This window comes from Struthio camelus, unplaced genomic scaffold (assembly GCF_040807025.1).
Source record: "Struthio camelus isolate bStrCam1 unplaced genomic scaffold, bStrCam1.hap1 HAP1_SCAFFOLD_98, whole genome shotgun sequence".
Lineage (NCBI taxonomy): Eukaryota > Metazoa > Chordata > Aves > Struthioniformes > Struthionidae > Struthio > Struthio camelus.
Window position 1 is genome coordinate 141,853 of NW_027182624.1, and position 19,061 is coordinate 160,913.

General features: G+C 59.9%; 1 protein-coding gene across 1 annotated transcript; it reads left to right on the top strand.

The window, feature by feature from the left end:
- Positions 1 to 2,084: 2,084 nt before the first annotated feature.
- On the top strand, positions 2,085 to 11,255 carry LOC138065001 (maestro heat-like repeat-containing protein family member 7). Its single transcript, XM_068929247.1, has 15 exons — positions 2,085 to 2,175; positions 2,597 to 2,777; positions 3,219 to 3,328; positions 3,861 to 4,010; positions 4,216 to 4,370; positions 4,782 to 4,929; positions 5,543 to 5,730; positions 5,819 to 5,956; positions 6,485 to 6,599; positions 7,068 to 7,205; positions 7,704 to 7,880; positions 8,516 to 8,671; positions 8,966 to 9,067; positions 9,428 to 9,530; positions 10,121 to 11,255. The coding sequence occupies exons 2-15, from the start codon at positions 2,660 to 2,662 to the stop codon at positions 10,285 to 10,287; spliced, it is 1,965 nt and encodes a 654-aa protein (XP_068785348.1). The 5' UTR covers positions 2,085 to 2,175; positions 2,597 to 2,659; the 3' UTR covers positions 10,288 to 11,255.
- Positions 11,256 to 19,061: the final 7,806 nt, after the last annotated feature.

Here is a 19,061-nt window from a genome sequence, read left to right on the forward strand (position 1 = left end):
AGCGCCAAGACCTTGTCCTGGGGCCTGGAGGTGTTCTGCTGCCGACACGAGCTGGCCGAGCATATCGAGGTGAGGGGAGAGGCAGCAGGTGTGAGGACAGGGGCAAGGCCAGCTGGGCCCTGGGTCTGCTGGTGCTGGGTGATGGCAGTTGCCGCGCTGACTGCCGGTTGTGCTGTGCAGGTGCTGCTGGAAGAGGAGCCCTTGGAGCGCCTGGGCACAGCAGTGCGCCAGCAAGCCATGCTTGCTATCACGGCAATGAGGTAGCTAGCAGAGCCCCTGGTTTGGCCAGGACCTGTGCACAGCATGTGCCTGATGGCACCGTCCCTGGCTGGGAGGTGTGCACCATGGTGGGAGGAGGCTGGCGGTGCTGTCTGCTGCGCTTCTGCTCTCCCCTTGCTTGTCAGTAGGCTTGTCAGTAGGGCAGATGGGAGGGCAGAGGGTTGCCTGCTGCAGCTCCCCAGGGCCCCTTGGCTTGTAGTGCAGAAGGGGAGGCAGGTGGTAGAGAAGGGGGGAGGCCTAGCTGCCTGGGCTCTCCTCTGCCCCTGGGCCAGTTCATGGAGGGAGGAGGTGCCTCCCTGCAGGGCTCCCTCACGTGCTCTCTGTAGCAGCCGGGGGACTCCTGCCCCAGCGGCCCACAGCCACCTCCCCAGGGCATCCAGGCACTGCTCCCAGCACCAGTGTCCAACAGGCATCTCTCTCTCTCTCTCTCTCTCACTCTCTCTTTGCAGTGCAGTGGAGCCGGTTCTGGAGGGCAAAAAGAGCAGCCTTCTCCATGCCTGCTTCAAGAGTGTCTTCTTGCTTCCTCCAAGAGAAGACATGGAGACCGTGGACATGTCCCTCTACTCCAAGGTAGGCGCTGGGTGAGCTACAGGGAGCCCGCCAGCCCCTCTGGGCTTGCCCCTGGCTCCGCTGTGCTGAGAGGTGACTGTCAGCTCCAAGGCTGGGCAGGATCTCAGCTTTGTTTTCCCACCCTCCTGCCTTCATGCCCTTCCCGTGGGCTGGGCCATGGGCAGTGCCCAGGGGCTGGTCCGTGCACAGCAGGTCTCCTGCCCTGAGGCCTCTCGTTGGCCCGTGCAGGGCAGCGGGTGTCCTCGCTGGGCAGCAGGGGTTCAACTGAGTCTGCTGTGGGTCAGAGGCAGTGGGGAAGGAATGCCACAGCCCCCTGTCCTCCTTGCAGACCCTCGATGCCATGGACAACATGTTGGAGGTGCTGGTGCTCAAGTCGGCCACTTCCAGCCTCCTGGAGCTGCAGAAGATCTTGCAGGTGTGGCATTTGCAAAGAGTGGGCTGCATTGGGCCTGTTCCTCAGCCCAGAGGGAAGTGACACCCTCGAGTGGACATTCCCCCCCCCGAGTGCCATGTACAGGCAGCACGCTGCAGGCAGGGGGCGTTTCTCGCTTGGGTGAGCGGAGGTTCCCCACTGGGCTCTTCTGTGAGCCCAGTGTCCCCTGGCTACAGCCCAAGTCCCTTCCCACCCCAAACATCCTCCAGGCTCTTGGGAACACCTTGCCCCCATGAGCACTCCTGGGCCACCTCTGCCCCCAAAGCTCTCCTTGCACCAAAGCAGTGGGAGGAATGTCACCCTTCTTCTCTAGGCACTGCACTGATGGCAGCTGGTGCTGCTGTCCCCCCGCCTCCGCGTGCCTTGTGCTTTCCTTGCCAGATCGGAATGGGGCAGAGACCCACTGGGAGCTGCCCGTCCTGCAAGGGGAGCCGAGCCTGGAAGCTTGGTTCTTCTGCCATGCCAGGAGGCCGGAGGCCAGGCTGCCCACTGCAGACCCCTAGGGAAGGTGTGGCCTGAAAGGCCTGCCATCCTGAAGAGGGCACCCGGGGCCATGTGCATGGCCAGGAGCAGAGGCTGGGAGGGGGCTTGGGTGTGGCTGGCTGCCTGAGGGCAAGGTGGGCCTTGCAGGCTGGGGCCTGTAGGGGCAGGAAGGCCATTCCAGGCTTGGCTCTAGCTCCGAGGAAGCCTTGGTGCACTGTAGGACTGCAGGCAGGCGCTTAGCAGAGCTGCTTCTGCTGGAGTGGGCGTCAGCTCCCCGGGCAGAGCAGTAGCCTTTCTCCTTGCAGATGCTGCTGCCCTTCACCAAGACGGAGAGAGCAGCTGTGCGTGAGAGGGCCGTGGGGAGGATTGGGAGGCTGAGCAAGTTGCTGGCCAACTATTCCTCGCTGGAGGTAAGGAGCCAAGCACCGTGCAGCCCCCGCTTTGGCCCTTTGCAGCAGCCCAGAGCACAGTGCAGCTCAGGGGGTCCCTCGGAGGGAAGCGTGGGCACAGGTTAAGGCACTGAGCAAGGCTCTGCCCTGAAGCAAAGCTCTTTGGCCCTCTCTCCATGGGCTTTTCTCTGCAGTCCCTTTGTCGCAGGAGCCAGCTGTGCCCCCAGCCCTGTGCAGGGGAGCAGTGCGCGCGGAGCATGATGTGAGCCGCAGCCTGGCAGTGCTGCCTTTGCTGGGCTGCTGCTTTGGGAGGCAAGGCCTGCAGGGCCCTCGAGAGCTTTGGCTCCGCTGGGATCCATGCCTGGGCAGAGTCTTGGCTTCAGGGCTTTGGTGGCGACTGCCTCCCGTCAGCCCTTCTACCTGTCCCACCCGCCTTGCCCAGGTGTGGCACCCCTTTGGAGGAGTGGATGAGAGCCCTGCCTGCTATGGGAAGATCCCCGTGCCGATGCTGGGACAGCTGGTGGGCTGTCTCATCCTTTGCTGTGCTTACGAGGACGCGGAGACCAAGGGCGGGGCCTTGGATGCTCTTCATTGCCTCTTCAGATTCGTCGTGCAGCGAAAACGTAAGAGAAGCTGTGCTGGGCTGTGTGCTTCTGCACGCGGCCACGCTGGCAAGGCCGGGGAAGGCATCGCACTGCCTCGGCCCCTCTGCTCAGTGAGGCAAAGGAGCAGGAGGCGCGGCTGATGTAGGAGCAGGGGAGCGGGCTGTTAGTACCTGTCCTGGATACCACTGGCCTGGAAAACGCTCAGCAGCCCCTGCTCAGAGGCTACGGCTTGTGTCGGGCTTCGCACCGGAAAGCCCGTGAGGCTTTTGGTACCCTTTGAAGCAGTTGCCCTTCTCTGCCCTGGAATGGGCCCCGACCCTCCCTGGGAATCCTGCTCCCCATCCATTCCTGGCATGCCCTTTGTCTCTGCCAGGCTGGTTTCTCTCTGACGCCATGAGTCTGCCACCTGCAGCTCTGCATGACTCCTGCTGACCGCTGTGTCTTTCTGCTGCTGTTCAGGCCGGGCGATGCTGCAGGATGATCCAGAGTATGTGGAGCCCCAGAAGGAGAGGGAAGCCGACAATGAGCTCTGCCTTTCGTGGACGAGCAACATGAGCGTGATCATGAGGGTGAGGAGCACTTCCCTTGCTGGGACTGTTGGCCATGGGGTCCTGAGGAGACGTGGATGAGCAAAGGGATGCCTAACGAGTGGGGCTGAGGGGGCCTTGGGGTTGATGCAGAGGTGGTGGTGGAGAAGGAAGCAGCTCTGAGTGGCACCTAGAGTACTGGTTGCTGCCTGGTAGCAGCCCTGCTCTCACTGCTGTGTCTCCCGCTGTCCCTGAGCGGGGGGACTAGCCAGAGGCTTGGCTCCAAGAGTCCCAGCAGCAGCTGCAGCCTGCTGGCCACCGGCAAGCTAGGGTTGCCTGCAGAGCCAGTGCACTGTGAGCCTGCTCCCGAGCATCCTGCCTTGCCCTGGTGGCCCTCTGGCCACATGCCCCATGCTGCTGCTACCCAGCACAGCGCGTGCTCCTGGCTCTCCTGGGCCACGGTGCCAGCACTGCCCCGCACCTCTCTCCAGAGCCACATCCGCTGCTTAGCTAAGCAGCAGTAGTGCGGCACGCAGCGTGACATTTCTTCTCTCCTGGGTCCTTTCTGCCCCAGCTGTTTGTGAAAAACCTGCAGCCTTCCGAAAGGACAGACGTCATTGTCACAGCCATCGAGGGCATGAGGAACTGCAGCACCTACAATACGGAGGTGGCTTCCCACATGCTGACCATGTTCCTGCTGGACGCTTTCTCTGTGCTGGAAGATGTAAGGAGCCTGGGGCTGGCGTGCATGGGGCTCGACCCTCTGGGGCGCTGTTTCCCCGCCGAGAGCCAGTGTTCTTGGGCAGCGGAGCCCCTTGGAAGGCAGCAAGGAGCGGTGGGAGTGGTGGAGAGGGAAGGAGAAGTGAGTGGGAGCTGGGGTATTGGCTGCTCTCTGGGAGCAGCCTCACCGTCCGCCTTGTGTCTTCCAGGTGCCACGCATCATAAGGTGCCTCTACAGGAACGTCAAGTATGTGAGGGAGCTGTCGGCCCGGGTCACCCTAAACAAGACCCTTTGCCAGCTGGCCTGCTTGGAGCCCAGCGAGGTGACCGTGAGCCTGCTGTACTGCTCGCCACTGTGCAACAGGTATGGGGCCCGTCAGCCTGGACGGGCTCCAGTGGCTCATTGGCCATGGGGAGAAGGGCCCAAAGAGGGCCAGAGGCAAGCAGATGGCCAGCACACGGCTGAGGGGCAGGGCCCTGTGTCTCGCCCACCGTTTCCCAGCCCTGGTGCCTCAAGCAGGCCTTGAGGAGCCAGAGCTGAGCAAGTGTCCCTGCCTTGAGCCGCAGAGCGCAGCGGCTCTGCACGCTCCCTGCCGCGCAAGGGGCTTCAGCTTGGTCATGTGCTGCCTGCCTGGGCAGGACCCTCTTGGGGCTGCCAGGGAGGAGGGGGTGGGCAGGGGCAGGGCTGGCACACAGCTGGGGACCTCCAGGGCTGGCCCAGGCTACGGTGCTGCGGCCAAGGAAGTGCCACTGACAAGGCGCTCTGGGCCTGCAGCACTGCCGTGAGCATGTGGAAGGTGCTGATGGATAAGCCGATGCTTGCGCCGGACATGCTGCGGGAGCTGCTGAGCTTGCTGGAGGAGCGGCCACTGCGCAAGCAGTCCAGCTCCGACAGGGACAACAACTGCATCCTTCCGCTGGCCGTGAGTTAGGGGACGAGGCCTCCCGTGCCCCCAGGCTGGTGCCTGCCTCCCTGGGCCCCCTCCCCCTCTCCGCTGCCCGTGTGCCCCCAAGCAGGGACCTCTCCTGGGCCCATGGCTACAACATGGCCAGCGCCAGGCCTCCGACTGTGCCAGCACACAGGGCTGCCAAGTGCTGCCTGGCCTCTCTGCACACCAACAGCCAGGCTGGCCATGCCCAGGAAATCTCCATCCGACGCTGTCCCTGCATCCGCCGACCTCGCTCAGCAGGCTGGAAAGCCAGGGTCGGGTTGGGGGCAAGGTGAGGGGCAGGAGTAGGGCTCCTGAAAAACCTGGGCAGGCAGCACGGCCTGGGACAGGGAGCCTGGCCGAGCGTGCACGCTACACGAAGCCTGCCGAGGTGATGGTCATGCTGAGGCAGGAAGGCTCACTGTGTACAACCAGGAGCTGAGGCCCAAGAGCCTGCGGGCGCTGGCCCTGGTCAGGCAGCCAGGCTGAGGCCTCCACCTGCATTTCCCATGCTCCAAGGCTGTGCTCGAGCCTCCCACCTGGAGGGCTGTGGAAGCATGCCGGGGACTGCTCGGGAGTGAGAGGTGTGACTGGGTGTTTTCTGCAGGCAACGAGGGCACTGTGTGAGATCATCCGGGAGCCCGTCTGCCCAGAGGCGGTGAAGGCGTTTTTCCCCCAGCTCTTCCTGGCGCTGCTCTTGCAGATGGTCTTCACAGCAGAGTTCAGCCACCAGGAAGCAAATATCTTCTTGAGGGAATGCCAACGGGATGAGTCCCGTCCCACCAGCCACGTCAGGTGCTCGATCCCGCTCGCCCTGTCTCTGCACTGCACCTGGAGGCAGGGCCAGGCTGCCAGTGTGACCTGGGCTTTGCTCTGCATGCAGGTGCGCCGTGCAGGCCATGAAAAGTCTGCTGCGCTGCGCCCACTATGAGACCGTAGCCGTGGCTGTTGAGAGGAAGGGCGGCTGGGACCTATTTCTGCATGCGGACACCTCCCAGAAGGGAGTGGTGGTGCTGGCCAGGTAGAGCCCTTTCCGGCCTGCTCTGGCCCAGCACCTCTTCCCTGGCTGTGGGGTGTGCCACCCCATGTGCTTCTTGGTGGGGCAGGGGGAACGCCACTTCTCCAAGAAAGAGGCTGCAGCCTCAGCCCTTGTGGCAAGGGCTCGCCCAGCAGAAGGGCCCTGGGAGCTGCCATGCTGCCCAGCTTGGAGAGCTGCTGGGGGAGCAGGTGGTGTTAGGAGCTGTGGGAGAGGGTCATGTGCAGGAGAACCTGGGGAGGGCCCAGGGGCACAGGAATCCAAAGCGGGCAGGAGAGGGGATGTGTGGGCAGGCCATGCCGCCTGGGCAGGAAGGCTGTTTCTCCGGTCTCCCACCAAAAGGAACGTAATGATGCCTGACGCTGACTTTCTAATGGCAAGGTGTGGTAGGGCAAGAGCAGTGCTCCATGAGCAAATGCCGCTGGCTGCAGGAGCTGCGTGCCAAGCAGAGCGATGCCAGAGGAGGTTTGCCTGCTCGGCTGAGGCCCAACACTGCCTTCTTGCCTCTGACAGAGCAATGAGGGGGGCTGCCAGTCACCTGCGTCGCTGGATCTTCCGCCAGCTGGCAAGGCTGCTGAGGAGGGAGGACCAGTTTCATCAGCTGCCCGTCATGGCTTTCTTTGTCGAGGTGGGCCTCATGGCAAGCAGTGCCTCTCTGGAGGGGCCTCTAAATGCTGTGCTCGCTTGTGCACATGCGTGTGGGGTGATGCTGGTGAATGGAGCTGGGGCAATGCATACGCTCCTGTTAGTAGCCCCGGCCTTGGCTCGTTTCTGCTGGGCGACCACTCGTAAGCACTTGTATTTCGTGCCTGCTTTGTGGCAGCTCTCTGTGTTCAATTGCTCCTCCAAGGGATGAGAACAAGAGGCTGCGGAGGGTTCAGGGGACGGGAGGAGGAGGCGAGCAGTGTGTGCAGTGTGCCGTGAGGCGCAGGGCTGGGAGCAGGGCCCAGGGGTGTCTGCACAATGCCTGCTGTGTTTGGGCTGAGCTTTGTGAGGGCCTGGTGCCCTTGCCGTGGATGGTGGGTGGGACGGAGAGCTGCACGCTGCGGGCAGTGCTGCCGGCTGTGCCAGTCTTTCAGTGCTGTGCCCATTTCAGCTGCTGGAATGCCCTGACCTTGCCGACATGGATGAGGAGGTCCTGCCACTCGTCCAGGGTTATGCGCAGAGTGAGAGCCTGGAGATGCGCAGACTGGCGTTCAGAGGCCTCGTGGCCCTGTTGAATAGACCCAAGATGGTGAGGAGGGGGGCAGGCGGGTGAAGCCATGCTGGCAGCCTGGGGCTTGACAGGAGACACTGGGTCAGAGAGTGGCTTGGACTTGGCTGGCAATCCGGAGGTGTGGTAGCTGCTCCCAAGTCTCCGCTGCCCCATTCATCTGCCCCGAGTGTCATGCCAGGCCCTTGGCCGTGCTGCACAAGGAGAAAGGCACCAGTGCCCAGCGGGAAGATCTGGGAGAGGGACAATGAGCACAGGGCCGGGCTAAGGCAGCCAGGTGCTCCTGGGCCTTGAGGCAGCAGCTTTGCTCCCTACAGAGGCCAGTGCATGCTGAGGGCCCCCTTGGAGATCTGTGCCCTGCACTGCAGCCTCTGTGCCCAAGGCCTGCGTGTGTGCAGAGCCCTGGCCCTGGCCACTGAGCCCTAATGGGAAAAGAGCAGGCAGAGCACTTTTGGGCGGGCGGTGGGGGGGGGGGGTCTGGCCTTGCTTCCCACAAAGAAAGTTGTGTGTTTCCCACAGAAAAGGAGAATGCAGAGCCTGCTCCCAGACAGCATGGAGTGGCTGCAGGATGCTTGCAGGGAAGTGCGTGTGGGAAGCCTGATGCTGCTGAGAAACATCCTCAGCTACCTGGAACAGAAGGGCTCCAACCCGATTGTTCTGCAGCTGGCCGAGAAGCTTCTGCCTCGCTTTGATGACGTAAGGCTGATGGGAGAGCCGGGGCTCTGCTGGTGTGTCCGGGGGGTCCGTATGCGTGGTCTGGGTGCTGTGTGCCCCTCTGCATACGTGCCTGTTGGCACGTCCCCGCACAGGCCCTGCTGTATGTCAGGAAACCTTTTGCCCTGTGGTTCTCAGCCCATGCCCTGTGCTGGCCTTGGTGTCCAGGGCTGTGGGAGTAGAGCAAACCAGCCCCCTGTCTGCTCTCGGCTGCTGCGTCTCGTGCTTGACTGCGTGCGGCGCTTGCCGTGGCCTGGGGCAGCGATGAGCAGAGAGGTAGGAGCAGGCTAGAGAGCGAGGGAGAGGCCGTGCCGCGGGGCTGTCCCTTTCTGTCCTCTTGTTGTGTGCGGGGGCCCTGATGGAGGCCTCGGGAAATCCAAGAAGCTCCCTCCAGAGGGAGCGGGAGACAGAGCCCAGGGAGGCTTGTCGTGCTGCTGCCGACAACCCTCATTGTCCAGGCTGCCTCAGCAGAGGCTTGTCCTCAGCTCCGACCTCTGGCCGGGCTGGGGGACAGTTGTGCCCGGAGAGGACGAGGCCTTGCAACGGCAAACGCTCTTGTCGGGCCCCGTTCCTGGAGTCGTTGCTGAGGCCTCCCCTCCTCTCCTCCCTGCCTGCAGGAAGACAGCAGAGTGCGAGAGCTCTCCATGCTCCTCTTCAAAGACCTGCTGGAGATTGTGGTGGGGAAGAACAAACGGAACCTGAAGCAGCATGCACAGAGGAGCCTGGTGCCGCTCTTCCTCCACATGAGTGACAAGGTGCAGAGAGTGGCCCAGGTAGGGAGCAGTGTTTTGGGGAAGCAATGCTGACATGCCGTGGGTGGAGGTGAGCAGCAAGGCAAGGGCTGCTGCCAAGTGTGCCTTGGAACGCATGGCAGCATGAGGTGCAGCTTCCTGTGTGCCGAAGGACAAGGCAGAGCTGCCTCTGCCTTCAGGGAGGGCCAGACCTAGTGGCACGCTGCGTCGTGCCATTTGGGGCTGGGAAAGGCTGGGAGCCTTGCCAAGACGAGGGGGACCCAGGGTGTCCTGCCGTGGCTGCGGTGGCATCTCCTGGTCTCTGTTGCTCTGCAGGCCTCTCAGGAAGCCCTGGTGAGCGCTGCACAGTTCCTCAAGTGGGAGGAGCTCAAGCAGCTGGCCAGAAGAGCGGAGACGTGGAAGATCGGGGAGTGCGTGGTAAGGACGTGGCCAAAGCCCCCGGGGCCGCGGCGGGATGAGGCCTGCCGCCATGGCCAGTGGGCAGGGTGCACAGCTGTGCCCCTCACGCACTGCTGCAGCCCAGAGCCCTCTACTCTAAGTGCCCGCTGGGGTGCTGAAGGGGCCCCTGGCCTGGCTGGGCCTTGGCAGAAGCATGGCGGGGATCTCAGCACCCGCAGGCCCCGCTCTGCCCTCTGCTCCCTCTGAACCTGTCTACCAGCCAGCTTCTAGCTGGGAGGCGTGGACAGGAAGGAAGAGGAGGCCGGAGCTGGGAGGAGGGACAGGCCTGGCCTTCTGGGGAGGCTCGGTGCCAACCCCCTGTCCTTGTGCTGTCTGCAGCTGCTGAGGGACAGGAGCAGAGCGGAGCAACACCTGCGCCAGAGCCTGCCATACCTGGAGAACCCGGACGCATCCTTGCGGGAGGCAGCTGTGAGGTTCATTGGTGAGCCACAAGCCCAGGGCCATGCCTGCCCACCCAGACGGGCACACAGGAGGGTCTTCAGTCCCTCCCACCGTCCCTGGGTCCTGCACCGTGGGGACGGGGCTGGGGCCAGCCTTGCCCAAGGGGAGCAGGCTGCATGGCCAAGCTGGCAAGGCCAGATGGGAGCTGTGCTGCTGGGGGCTTGCTGGGGAGTATGAGGGGTGAGCGGAGGTGTTTGCCTAGGGCTCATCGGGCAGCAAGTGAAGAAGCGGAGGAAGGAGAAGGTGCAGGAGCTGTGCACTGGTGAGTGAGAGCAGCGCTGTGTCAGGCAGCCCTGGCAGGGAGGAGGGAGGAGGCTGGGAAGTGAGCTGCAGTTCACTGGCCTGCCCCAGGTGAGGAAGGCTCTGTGTCCCTATGTGGGGGAGAGCAGGGGGTATTTGGGGCGCATCTGGGGCTTGGCCGACCTGCAAGTGCCAGCTGATCCATTTGTCCTACCTGCTGCCTCCTCCGCATGGGAAGAGCTGAGTGGGGCTGGCCCTGCCTGGGGGGGGATTCCTGGGATCTCTGCAAAGGTGGGAGTCTGTTCTCAGCTCGGTGCCTTTCTCTCGCAGCCCTCCAGCCCCTGGAAAATGATGCGGAACCTTTAGTCCGTTGCCTGGTGTCACAGACCATCATGAACCTGAGGGTGCCAAGGAGAACATCAAGATTCCACCTCGGAGCACTGTGTCCCTGGCTCCCGAGAGCGTGGGCGAGGTGGCACCCTCCCGCCAGGACGTGACTCTGTTTGAGCAGAGCTGACGCAGCTGTGCCAATGCCATGGTGCTGCACACCACGGACACACGCAAGTGTGCTGGAAGGTCTGGCTCATTGCTGGCATCTCCCGCAGCCCCAGGACAGCTCGACTCCTCAAGCACAGCCCCTGTTGTGCTACCGCTTCATGGCTTTGTTGGGCTTCCCGCAAAGATACAGCCCCGTTTCCTCAGCCGGAGTGAGTGTTCTTTTTTTAGGGAGCCAAAGGCAAGGGGCAAAACTTGCTGCCTGCATGAATCTGGCTTGTCCTGGGGGGGACGGGGTGTCCACTCGTTCCAATATGCCAGGCCAGCGTAGAGCGGCCTGACACACTTTGGTTTTGCTGCAAAGCGTCAACTGCTCTGCTGGCCCACAATAGCCAAGGGAAAGGGGGAGAAAAGCTTTGGCCTCCCCTGCCCTCTCCAGTCACCCCAGGGCAAGAGCAGGCCCCTGCTGTCTTCAGGGCTTGCATCTCAGGTGGAAGGGCAGAGCTGGGGTATGACATGCAGTTCTGTTTCTATCGCCACTGCCTACCCTGCGCATGCAGGCCTCAAGGCCGAACCGTCCATGAACTCCAGAATCATTGCTGAGCATGTAACGGCCAAACCCATTAAAAGCAGCTAATAAAGATACACAGCTGGCTCATGGGGCTAAAAAGTAGACTGCAGGGGACAAGATGGGATGCACCTGGGTTGGGGTTGACCTCGGAGGAGATAAGGGACTGTGGGAAACAAGGACGTGGCAACCAGTGTGGGCTGAAGGCCAAGACCAACCAGAAGGAGAGTAAAGAAGACTCAGTAAAGAAGATTGGGGGAGACCTTCCCTGGCAGGTGGGAAATAAAACTGTAAAGGGTCTAATTAGGCCAGAATTCCTTTGTTCAAGGTCCCTCCCTGGAGGCACCCAGCTCCAGCAGTTACTATGCTGCACCATCATTTAAAGAAATAAAATTTTGCTGCTAGATGTGCGTGAGGCTCTGCTTCTTGGAAACCTAGGATCAAAGTGTTTGCACAGCACTTTGGCACCCCAGATGGCAGTGTAGCCAACCACCATTGGACCCTCTTGGCTCCAAACATCCAAATTTAGAAAAGGAAGAGGAAAAAAAGGAGAAAAAAGCCGTTACAGTCAAATCGATCCCTAGCTAGTTAGCTGTCCCTTTATGTCAGGATGATTGTCCATCTTACAATTAATGTGGGGGTTAACCCAAGGAAGGATCCTTCGATTCTAAGAAATGTGCTCTGCTACAGCTTATATTGGAAGATGAAAAGCCTCACTGAATGGATTATTGGTATGTGTGGGATAATTGGATGTGGGACCGGCGAGATCCAAGGAGGACAAACGGCACCCTCTGTAAAACTACTCTTGCTGCAGCAGATATAGGTGTCCCAAATAACGCCCCAGGAGCTACTGCTCCGCCTTACACTCCTCCGGTGGTGCCTCCTGAAGATCTGTCTATCTGTCCCTCTCCTCCTCTTACTCAGACTTCCCCTCCTCCCGTGGCAGGACTCCATCCTATGGTTGCTAATGTTTTACCTAATGCAGCAGCATTACAACCGAGTGCAGCGGTTGGGGGAGCTAACCCCCCTCACGTGGTACTGCATGTATTTACTGGCCAACCCTGGAGTCCGAGTGATTGAGCATTGTGGGCAAGCAAAATGCCCAGGTTGAGGGAGGATGCGGAAAGGAGCGCTCAGCTGTTTTCTAATATATATGCACTGGGTATAATCCAAACTGGCGGGATACCCAAGTACTCTTGAGAGAGTTGTTCTGACCAAACTGGCGGGATACCCAAGTACTCTTGAGAGAGTTGTTCTGACCAAACGAGCGAGATGATAAAATAGTTAATAAAGAGGCAAAGTTTGTACAACAGACTGGGGGAAACACAAATCGTTAGCCAGCAAACGATCCAAATTGGGATTACAATAACGCAGGGGACAGAGTCGCTTGCCAGACAGGACTCCGGAACTCGGTAGAAGCTATTAGAGCATGTAGCAAACTAGGAGTGGATTGGACTAGAGTGCAGGAGCGTAGACAGAGCTTGGACAAAGAGGCCAGGGATTTTGGGGGACGACTAGGGCAAGCCTTGTTGAACTATGGGGGAAGGACTTTCCAGAATTGGAATGATGCACTAGCCATTAGTGTCTTTGTCCATCAGGCCGCTCCGGATAGCCCAAAAGAGTTGAAGGAGCACATGCCAGGGTGGCAAGGAGAAACTTCACAAAGGATTTTAAGCGTGGCAGTATTGGTCTATGACGGGAGAGAGGAGAAACAGCAAGGGAAGCAAGCAAAGGAACGGAAGAAGGAAAACCAAGAAGAGGCTAATCTCTTAGCAGCAGCTTCAGGACGGAACTTGCAAATTAGAGGAAGGGGTAGAGGAAGAGACAGAGGAGGCCGAGGAAGGCTAGGGCAATGCCAAGGGCAAGGACGAGAAGGGGACAGGAGAAGACGGGGAGACAGTGAGGGACCGGAATGTTATTTCTGTGGCAATGTAGGACGTATGCAGAGAGAATGTCCCCTTTGTCCAAGAAGGCCCCCAGGAGTAAGGAGCCCCCAGGGAAGCGGATCAGCTTGGGAGGGTGGACAGTATTCACAATGACTAGAGACAGGGGAATCCAGAAACTCTGAGGAGAGAGAAATGTTTAGCATATTGTGTACATCTTCGAGATGCTGTCTCTTAGGGAGATACCTGCTTTTTCAAGAGCTGCAGACAAACTTCCAAAAGAGCAGTACCATCTTCATGTTTGCTTAACAGAAGGATTATCCTAGTTAAGGCGGGCTTATCTCCTTCAGTGTTCTGCCTTCAATAACTAAAAATGGTAACATAACTTCTTGTTTGTCATAATGCACTATTGGGAACGGGATTACAATCGAAAAAGAGGAATGCCTATACTTTGTGCTTCACGAATTAGTGCCCGGCTGCAAAAGCACAGCTGCATCTCTGTTCTTGAGTCTCCAAACCAAATCCGTGCAGTAAGGCTTTCTTAACAACCCAGCAACACCTGGGCGCCTTTTCAAGTGACTTGTGATTTGTGGCATAATGATTAAAGCTTTTGCTTCTCTCTATTTGGTTTTCTGAAACATCATTAATTTGTAATTTAACTCGATTGCCTTGTCTGATGTGTTTGTATGAGAACCCTTTGTCATTTTATAATCATAAATACTATTGCTGTAGCTGCAAGCAATCACCCAAAGATTTCTATCTGTAACTTTACTGGGATCCTGGGATGCAACTGGAATTCCTCAGCTCCTATTACATCTCAACAGCAGCTGCAGTCCAATTCTACACTAAACCAGTACAAAAGAAAAATCAAAAGAACATCAACTCTTTTTGAATGGTCACTAACAGCAACAGGAATTTTTAACCTTCACCCGGTAGTGATATTGCTAGCATCAACATTGTTCTCTTTACTGCTCATAATCCTCCTACACCTCTGTGTGTGTGGTAGTTATTGCGAAAGACACAAGCCCTGCTGTTATATACTGAATTAATATATGCTGATCAGTAGACACTGAGGTCTATTTATACCACGAGGCAAGAGGCTCCTGTACGGCCACTTTGTGAGGTGGAGGGTTTGACTCTAGTTGTGGGGGGGAAGGTGGCAGGACCTTCGCCCTCCACTTTCCCAAGTGATCGACCATGACCTCGGCACATACAAACAACTAGTGGTAAAGTCACTAGCAGAAAGCCCGGCTGAGAAGTCCTCGCTGGGGAGCAAACGAGAAACTTCCTCCTGAAATTTGAAAGGTACGTGACTTCCAATATGACACACCGTGGCTAGATCACACCTGATTTGGCTAATGGTACAAATCATGGACGTAGTATAAATAGACATCACTCAGGACAGCCATTTGAACTCTCCTGAGGAACAACGCGCCTCTACACCGCGATCTCCCCTCGACTGGGGACATCTCTTAAAGTTGAAAGATCCCGCACACTCCATGAACAGAGGTCAAAAAACCTATCATTTAATCTAAGGTAAACTTCACAAAAAAAAAAAAAGGAGAAAAAGTGCCTCACATTCTCCTCTATGATGTGCACAAATACTCTACCCCAATATATGTATCCAGCAGGTGTGCTCATAGAAACCAAGGGAGGACTGTTGGAGGAAATTGTAGCCGATTTAGCTTCCGCTTCGCATAAGTCTCACTCTTGCTTAGCATCAGTGCCTAAAGTAGATGAAGCCTGCAGGCCTCAAGGCTGAACTGTCCTTGAACTCCAGAAACATTGCGAAGGATGTGACGTTGCCAGTGCTGTAACTGCCAAACCAGTTAAAACTAGCTGACAAAGATACAAAACTAGCTCATGAGGCTACAAAGTAGACTGCAGGAGACAAGATGGGATGCACGTGGGTTGGGGTTGACCTTGGAGGAGATAAGGGCCTGGGAGAAACAAGGACATGGCATTAATTATTTCTTTGACATGAATTACAAGAATAAATGACAGTACAGGAAGTAACAGCTCGAGCTGGCTGCCTCCACGCAGGGACCCTGAACAAAGACATTCTGGGCTAATCAGACCCTTTGCAGTCTTATTTCCCCACCTGCCAGTGACAGTCTCCTCCAGTCTTCTTTTCTGAGTCACTGGTCTCTCCCCTTCTGACTGGTCTCTCTCTCCTTCGGACAGCTCCTGGCCTACAGCCCAGGCCCTTATCTCCTCCAAGGTCAACCCCAACCCACGTGCATCCCATCTTGTCTCCTGCATCCTATTTTACATCCTCATTAGCTGCTTTTGTAGCCTTAGTAGCTGGTCTTAAATGGTTTTGCAGCTACATTGCCAGCAATGTTTCTCAAGTTCATTCACAGTTCGGCCTTGAGGCCCGCAGGCTTCATCTACTTTAGGCCCTGAGACTAAGCTGAAGCTAAATCAGATACAGTGTCCTTCTCTGACACTTCCCATGGTGGGAGGGTGTCACTTACTTAGCCAACTTCAGACTTCCCACAAATCCAATCCCCACTTAGAAGTATTCTAAGAGAGAAGAGTCACTCTTGCATTGCTGTTCGTTCTCTCATCCATTCCATCTTTCTCCTCCCCCATTGCATTGAGCTTGACACGGTAGGTGGAAAGTCCACTGGACTCCACGGGAAGAACTCCACCTTTGCAGTTCTTTGTTCTTACAGATGTCATCCATTATCAGATTGCATTTCTCTGGGAAAGGGCAAAGGAGCAAGCCACCGCTTCAAACCAGCGATGCTTGCTGCACCAGCTGCAGCTCACCTGCGCAGCACATTCCCTCTACTGCTCATCGTTTCTGCTCCTGGAAGGATGGATTTCCAGCTTTCAGGTGCTTGCAGGAGTCCAGGGCATGCCTTAAAACAAAGGCCAGCCTGTGGCACCCTTTGTGCTGAGATTCATCCAGCTTTCTTGGCAACACCTGTGGTCAGTCACAGCCAGGCTTCTGCCCTCAACCTTCTTCCATTGTGCGGATGTATTGCTTGGCCACAACGCAATAAGCAGAGAGAGTTCCACTTCTTGGAATAGGTGCTAGCATGCCACACTAGAAAGCACAGCGGTGCCTCTGTCAACATCAACACCTACCGGTGGGAAAAGAGCCTTCTAGGCTGAAATCGACTCACGTATGAAGGTCAAAGAACACCAACTCAAGGGTTTGGAAAAGAAAGAGTGCTTTTCTCCTCAAAACAAACAAAAAAAACCCCTCAGTTTTCATACAGTCCTCCCAGAGAAATTGCTCCTTGAGTTCACACGAGGTTAGCTGTTTTGCTTTTGTAAAACACAGGGAAAAGGTTTTAGGTTTTACAACAATTTCTTTTAGACAACGGGCAGGCATCCTTTTCCAGCTCCAACCGTGCCAGCTGAACGGGCCAACATCCTCCTACTTGCAGGAGTGGAGGGCATAATTTCTACGCCGTATAACGTGCTCCAGCCTGAAGCAGTCCAGGCTGCTCACCAGCTCTTTGCCCGACGTCCGTGTGGTTTTCCGCCCACTTGGGAGCCCGGCCACGGCCCCGGGTGCCAGCAGAACTGGCAAGGCCAATAATCTGTGCCGTGCAGAGAAGGGGCCAGGTGCCGGGCGGGAGAACGCTGCCCGGAGGCGGCGGGGCTGCGGGCAGAGCGAGCGGCTCTCTGCAGCCGCCTCTTCTCCACAGAGCGGAGCTGCAGCTTCTGCTTGGCGCCAGCAGCTGCCGCGGGCGGGTGGAGAGCCCGCCCCCCGCCCGGCCAATCGGGGAGCGAGGGGAGGCAGCGAGCGAATGGGTGCCCGGGAGGGGCGGGGTGAGCCGTGAGCGACACGCAGGCCGCCCAACGGCCGCCCGGCGGGCTGTCCCTGCGGCCGCGGCCGGGGCCAGCGTGGCGCAGGGCCCGGCGGCGGCGGCCTGCTGCGTGCCCGGGCGCAGGGCCCGGGCGGGGCCCGTGGGCGAGGGGCGTGCGGCGGGGGCGTCTGCGCCACGGCCGCGCCCCAGCAGCCTGCTGCGCTCCCTGTGCCGGCGCGGGGGGCCCGGCTGGCGCCCCGTCCCTGCCATGGCCCCGCCCCTCCGCCCCTCCGCCCCCGGCCCCGGCCCAGGAGTTGGGTGCTGCCGTGGCCCAAAATGGCGAAGCAGGCAATTCCCCCTGAGCGCAGGAAAGCGCTTTTTCCCCGCGAGGGCGGTTAAGCAGTGGAGCAGGTTCCCCCGAGAGGCTGTGGAGTCTCCGCTGCAGGAGAAGCTGCAAAGCCGCCTGTGCTGGTGTGGGGCAACGTGCTGTAGGTGCCCCTGCTTGAGCGGGGCTGGAGCAGAGCATCTGCAGCGGTGCCTGCCACGCTCAGCTGCCCCAGCACGGCCCGGTCCTGCCCTTCCTCTGCCTGCTGGGGTGGGGCGCGAGGGGGCCCGGCGGGAGCGTGAGGGTGAGCGGCGGGGCTGCAGGGTAGGGGGCTGGTGCGAGGGGGAGGGTGGCTGGGGAAGGGGTTGGGGCTGGCAGTGGGGGTTCGGGCATCTCCCTGGGGTTGGTGCTTGGGGGCTGGTGTTGAGGGCAGGGCTGGGGACGAGAGCTGGCTGCATGGGGTGAGGGGTTGGGTGAGGCGTGGGGCGAGGTTTGGTGGTTGTGCTGCGGGTTTCTGGTGCTTGCTGTGAGTGTTGGCTAGCTTTGTGGGGGAGTGGGCTATGGCAGGGGTGAGGGCTGGGGTGAAGGCTAGCATTTGTTGGCTAGGGCTGAGGATTGGAGATGCCGGTGAGGGCTGGAGCAAGAGTTAGGGAAAGGGGTTGGAGGTCTGGGTTGTGGCTGGAGGGTTAGAGTTTGGGGTGAGGGATGAGAGGAGGGGATTGGGGCAAGAGGTACGGTGGCGTCAGGTTTTGAGGTGGTGCTGGTGGTTAGTGGTGAGCAGGTGAGTGCGGCCAGGCGTGGGCAGCCGGGGATGAAAGAGGAGGGAGCTGGCCATGCGGAGCCGCGCGCGGCCCCTCGAGCTGCCTCGCCCTGCCCTGCCCCAGCTCCCTCCTGCCCGGGGCGGCCGCGCTGCGGCCCTGGAGCCCCTGGCGGTGCCGGCTGCTGCTGCTGGAGCAGCTCGCGCAGCAGAGGTGACCTCAGAGCCGCCCCCGGCGGGGCCATTGTGACCCCCCCCGTTGTGACACCCGCAGCGCTGTCAGGTGCGGGCAGTGTCCGGGCGGACGGCGACGGGAGAGGGCAGGAGCGCGTGGAGCTCGAGGAGGAGCCCCCGAGCGCAGCCGCGTCTTTCCCTGCCGCCCCGGCAGCCCCGCGGAGTCGAGGCGTTTGCCGAGGCCTTGCCAGCTCCTGCTGCGGGTGAGAGCGACGGGGCCGGGCTCGGCAGTGCCACGGGGCTGCGGGGGCCCTCGGCCGTGGCGGGGGCAGGACCTTGCGGCAGGGGCTGAGGCGCAGGAGAGCTGGCTCCAGGGCCGGGACGGGCGCGGGGACCTTTGACTGCGCTGCCCCCACCCCCGTGGGGACCCTCCCCAGCTCTGCATTAAACAAGTGTCCCCCTCCTGCCTCTGCTCCGTGCCGCAGGATGGCGGAGAGACCCCCCAGCCGCCCGCGGGTGGCCTGGGAGCAGGAGTACGGCTGCCCGCGCCGGGCATCCCAGGAGCAGGACAGGGTTGCCGAGGAGAGCAGCTCTGCCTCGAGGCCCTTGGAGGGGTTCGAGTCCCAGGCGTGGCGGAGAGGTGAGTGAGCGGCCCCGTGGGGCTGGGCCGGGCTGGGGTGAGGGCCGGGGAGCGCACCCTGCTCTGCACCGGGCTCCCATCTCCCCAGCACGTGGTGTCGGGGTGCCCGGGGTGGTGGCACAGCGGTGCCCGGATGCCAGGGCCCGCTCGGGGCTTGGGAGCTGGCCCCAGCGCAGCATGCGCCCAGGAGGGAGAGCGCAGATGGACGCAGCTCCTGCTGCCTGGGACGGGCAGCGAGCGGCAGCTCCGTGGCAGGAGGAGGGATGCTGCCCATCTGGCAGCACGTTCCTCAGCCTGGTGCAGTTGAGGTTTGCCCTGCCTGGCTGGCTGCAGCAGGGCAGCCCATGTGCTGGGCACTGTGCAGCCTTGAGCAGCCTGGGGGAGACTGCGTGCCCGGGAGCAGGCCCATGGCTGGCCGGCGGGCAGAGCTCACTGCACGGCTCTCTGCTGCCTGCCCTCCATCTCTGCAGTGCTCCTGGCTCTCTTCCTTTCTCAGGTGCAAGGTTTTCCATCAGCAGCTGGTCCGAGCTGTCCAGAGAGGATGAGGAAGCCTTGGACTTCATCCAGGCCTTTGTGGGTGGCCGAGAACAGGTAAGTGCAGCCGTTTCCATGGGGGCTGTGCCTGGGTCTCCCTGCGGGTCCGCCCATGTCTGCTGGCAGGC

Bases quoted from the DNA above. Each gene is read 5' to 3' on its own strand.
- LOC138065001 (XM_068929247.1), top strand. From the start codon at position 2,660: ATGCTGGGACAGCTGGTGGGCTGTCTCATCCTTTGCTGTGCTTACGAG. The intron at 5,957-6,484 runs GTAGAGCCCTTT...TGCCTCTGACAG, and splicing joins GGAGTGGTGGTGCTGGCCAG to AGCAATGAGGGGGGCTGCCA. The intron at 6,600-7,067 runs GTGGGCCTCATG...TGCCCATTTCAG, and splicing joins TCATGGCTTTCTTTGTCGAG to CTGCTGGAATGCCCTGACCT.